This window comes from Acanthisitta chloris, unplaced genomic scaffold (assembly GCF_000695815.1).
Source record: "Acanthisitta chloris isolate BGI_N310 unplaced genomic scaffold, ASM69581v1 scaffold11897, whole genome shotgun sequence".
NCBI classification, from domain to species: domain Eukaryota; kingdom Metazoa; phylum Chordata; class Aves; order Passeriformes; family Acanthisittidae; genus Acanthisitta; species Acanthisitta chloris.
Genome location: NW_008680960.1, coordinates 24,794 through 29,408, shown reverse-complemented (window position 1 = coordinate 29,408; position 4,615 = coordinate 24,794). Strand labels below are relative to the sequence as shown.

Sequence of the window (4,615 nt, the reverse complement as noted above, 5' to 3'; positions counted from 1 at the left end):
CAATGTTTCCATAATTTGTTTATATTTTTAGCAGACTGAGCTTTCAGGACTTTGACGCATCCACATGTGCCAAGTGATGGGTCAGCATGGCACCATACTGTTTCACTGAGCTCTTTGTGGGCATAAGGGCATGTTTAACAGGGGTGCCTCAGAAAAAAATGCATCTAGACTACTGTTGTGGTAAATCTTTGTCAGTTTTGGAAATGCAATAAACCAAACAAGCCCATTACATCAAGTTCTCAGCTTCTATAAATCAATGTGTCCCAGAGGCAACTCAAAATGTATCTCAATACTTTATCTGGCCTGTTTGCATATTGTGTTCTTTGGCTTATACCACAACTGCACTTTTAATTTCTAGTGTTGGTTTTAGAATCAGTGGCTCATATAAGAATGTTACTACTGTTTGGTATTGCTGCTGCAAAATTTCCAGAGATCCATTAAAAATCAGGATTCACAATGCAAAATTCATTTGTATTTAAAAATAAAATGTAATGTTTTCTTTCTGTTTTTCTACAGTCTCTAACACAAGTATGGAAAAACCTTGGATCTTAAACAAATTTCAAAGTTTTGTTATTAAACTGAGAAGAGAAAACCAATAATTTTTGAATTATCTGTTGCAGACATGTTTACATTATGAATCTCTTAAGATTCTATGTGCTATAGATACCTAATTTTATCCAGTGACATGAGCAATAAAATATTAAAATATATATAATCATATTGTGAGAGATCATAGAGAAACAGTGCTAAGAAATTAATATTGGATTGCATATTTCATTGTCCTTAAAGAATTTGTCTTTATCATTTCGCTTGAGATGATGGTAACAGTAAGATGCATTTGGGTTATGTGAACAGTTGTTGATTTTGGAAGATTGTTCATTCTTAGTTCCTTTTCTCATTTTATTTTTAGAAAAGGAAAAAAAAAGAAAACAACCCCCAAAAGAACAGAAAACCATCTGAAGAAGTGAAACTCCCCCAGTTCCTAGAAAGGATCCAGCTGCGTTAACTATCCAACTGCCTCTTGGAATAAACAGCATTCTGACAACTGGAGAGCAGATGCAATGTGTGGAGTCAGGGAGGTCAACAAAAACAAGTAGAAAAAGAAACCAAGGAAACAAGTGAAAAGAGATAAAATATTAGAGTATTAACACAGGATATTACATCTCTCACAGCAATATTAAAGTGAATAGAAGGAGAAAAAGAAGAAGAATTACCACGGGAGCTGGCAAAACAGGAGACAATAAATCAAAGAAACATAGGATCTTAGCCATACTAGCCTGAATCCATGGCAAATCTTGATTTCACTAATATCATGATAATTTTATACAGTAGAGATAAAAGCTGTCCTAAATAGCCATGCAGAACCACTGCCTGGAGCAGTTTAACATGGCTGGATGAGGCTGTGAGCAGGCTGATTGCTGCCTGTCTGTTACAAACACAGGAGAAATCCAGGTCTTTCCCAGCAGCAGTGAGAACTGAGGAAAAGGGAGAGGGAGGGAGGGCAGACACACATCAGGAAGGGTCAGAGAGGCTCCTAGGAGAGACCCCAGGCTCCACTCCCAGTCTGGTCATGGTCACCCCCTGCCACAACTGCTCTCTTGGCATCTTGCTCCTATTAAAAGGCATCAGTAGGTAATGCTAAAAAATGATCCCCACAGTGGACCCTGTCCCCATCCTCGGGGTATGTCCAACCTGGGCTTCCTCCTTTCCTCCCTCTCTTAGCATTTATTTATTTCTTGCAGCAATGAAACCTGTTGATTTGTGTATGCGTGTTGGTGTCCAGTGAGGGAGAAATGTCTCCGCTTGACCTCCCCAAAATCAAAGCCCGCAAGCTCACAAATTTTCTCTCTCAGGAGGGCACAGACAGCTTCCCAGGACAGCCCCGATGGTGCCAGGGAGGCTGCGGGGAGTCCTGGTCAGCCATTGCACCTTAGCCCCAATGAGCTGGGCTGGGTACTTCTCTGCCAGCTCCAGCTCTGTGAGAGCGACTGCCCTGGCCACATACACAGGGATAGAGCTGGTCCCGGGAAGAAAATCATGACAACAGCCAGTTGCATCCAGATATTTGGCTTCCCTGGCTGTATGACACACGGTGTGGACTTGGCAGGCTGGATTTCAAAGAAAAGGGAGTTGTTATTTTTTAAAAGGCAGAAATTGCTGGGTTAAAAAACACATGATGAAATTTCCCTGGCAGGCAGCTGGACAGGAACCGAACCCGCTGGAAACCCATTCTGCACTTTGGAAGGGCTCCGCTGCCCTGGCCCAGTCTTTCTCCAGAGCAACAAATTGGCAAGATTTTAAAGCAAGCAGGCGATGTAGCACAGAACAAAGAGCTTTGGACCTAAATTTTTTCCCCTTCCCTTCACAAAAATTATATACATTAACAAATCTACACACACTGAGTCTCTCCACCTATCTTCTCCCCAACTCTTCCACGCAACCCCAGCACATACTTCCCCAGGCACTCCTGGTTTTGCATCCCACACCTACATGGTTCTGGCTGTGGTGTCCGAGGCAGGATATACGACACTTCATCCCCAGGAGAGAGGGGCTGGGACCACCTGCTTGGTGCCACAGGTGGTTCCCAGCCTCAGTCATGTCCTGTCACGCCCCAGCACTCCCTAACTTGCCTCTTGCCTGCTGCATCCGTCCAGGAGCTCTGTCATGAAGGAGATGTACACTATGGCCAGGCGTAAGGTCTCTATCCGAGAGAGTCTCTTCTCATAGGCGAAGGTGGGCACCTTCTTCCTCAGCTGATCGAACGCCTCATTGAGGTTGAACATCCTCTTCCTCTCCCGTATGTTGGCAGCCTGGCGCTGGGCATAGGTGATAATCCGCTTTCTCCTGGGTCTGTCCAGGAGAGAGGTGCGCATCCTCTCATCTTCCTCCTCTTCTTCATCTTCGGGATCTCCGTCTCTGAACACAGCCAAGGGCAGCCCCCGGGCCATGCCCTCCCTTAGTGACAGGGCTCTGTCCCCAAAGGGAGGCCCGGTGGTGACCTCGCAGAGCCCCAGGCCTGATCTGGCTCGAAGGGGTCCCTGGGGGGTGCCCAGGGAGAGGTCGGCCATGAAATCCAGTACCGAGGTGCCCAGAAGTCCCTCTGGGCAGGGCACTTGTGGCGCTCTACCGTGCAGCTCATCCAGCAGTCCCTGGTGCTGGTGGGCTGAGAAGAGGCTGGCTGACATCTTACTCCAGAGAGGGCTTAATCTGGTCCCCCATCCTCAGCCCCAGAGGCGTTAATATTTATAACCCCCTGGATAACAGGATTAGCAGGACTAGAAAGAGCGGCTGCAAAATTTCTCGCAGTGATGCTGATGAGACGCAGCCCCCTCGGGGACGCGTGGATGCTCCTGAGAGAGGAGTCCCCAGCGAGTCAATCCTGTCACAGCGATCAAGGACAGTTCCTTCTTGGCAAAATCCTCCGCTCTTACCTGCTGAGCACTTTTGTCTCTTCTTACACACCCACAACCAAACGATTTTCAGCCTCTTTAAAATCTGCAGCAACAGAGCCGGGTCTCCGCTGGGCTTCTTTTCCTGCTTTCTGTCGGGATCTCTGAACCCTGAGAGACAGCCTAGCAATTGATGTCAAGCAAGTGCATGTATGCTTTTAATGATGTCCTGAAGAGGGGACCTGCATGCAGAGGGTCACCGGGGAATGTTTACCCTGTATCCCAGCGCAATGGGAACTGAATGACAGGACCTCCATTAGCCTAAGTAAGCATTGTAGGGGACCCGATATTGCATTCCCAGTAGTAACTGTTGGAATCGTCTCTCCATTCCCCTTAAATCCCTTTCAATCAGAGTTCAAACATCTTTCCAGTAAAAGGCTGCCTCGTAAAGCTCATTTATGTTCAAGCAGTCTCATAGTACTTGTTTTGAAACTCCTTCCTCCTGCCCATGGGAGGAGGATAAACTGGTCCTATTCAGGGCAGCTGTTTCTCTTACACCTTTGGTAGAGCTGTCCTGGTCACTGGCAGTGCATAGGGGAATCAACCTGAGTGTGCACACTGATAATTCTGGATATGTACCGCAAAATACCGTGAAATGCGTATAAACACACCCGCACACCCGACACCACTGAATACCTTTCTTTGATCAAGGTTTCCTTGGGGACGGACTCTGGCGATTGTTTTGCTTTTTTCTTGGGAGTCTGGAAGAGGTTAGGGGTTGTGTCGTCACCCTCCCACACTATAGACTCTTTCTAAATAAACATCCCGGCCCTGGCAGTCCCTGGCAGTGTCAGATACATCCAGGTCGAATCGGATCGATTTTCCTTGGCACACGATTAGCTCGCACAGTCCTCTCAGGAGTGGCTGCCCCCTCACTCCTGCGCTGCCTTCCTAAAGCCTAATCTTCGCCTTTGTTATGCATTGTTGTCACTCTCGCTTTGGGGCTAATTAGTGTCTAATTTCTAAGAGGATTTTCAAGCTCATCAGATCAAAGGAGGAGGTTGGGGGTGGCAGAAAATACTCTCAGCGAAAATACTTCCTGTCTGCCTACAGGACTGCAAACTTTTCCTGCCGCGTACCGGGGTTTGCCGTCATTTACAACGCAGGGAGCGATCTACTCATCCCCTTTCCTGGGAAAGATGCTGCTGGAAAATCACCTCCACTCC

General features: G+C 46.9%; 1 protein-coding gene across 1 annotated transcript; it reads right to left on the bottom strand.

Annotated features, from left to right (window-relative positions):
* Positions 1 to 2,621: 2,621 nt before the first annotated feature.
* Positions 2,622 to 3,185, bottom strand: FERD3L (Fer3-like bHLH transcription factor). Its single transcript, XM_009077921.1, has one exon. The coding sequence runs from the start codon at positions 3,183 to 3,185 to the stop codon at positions 2,622 to 2,624; it is 564 nt and encodes a 187-aa protein (XP_009076169.1).
* Between the last annotated feature and the right edge of the window lie 1,430 nt (positions 3,186 to 4,615).

Excerpts from the sequence above, each read along its gene's own strand:
- FERD3L (XM_009077921.1), bottom strand. The coding sequence starts at position 3,185 with ATGTCAGCCAGCCTCTTCTCAGCCCACCAGCACCAGGGACTGCTGGAT.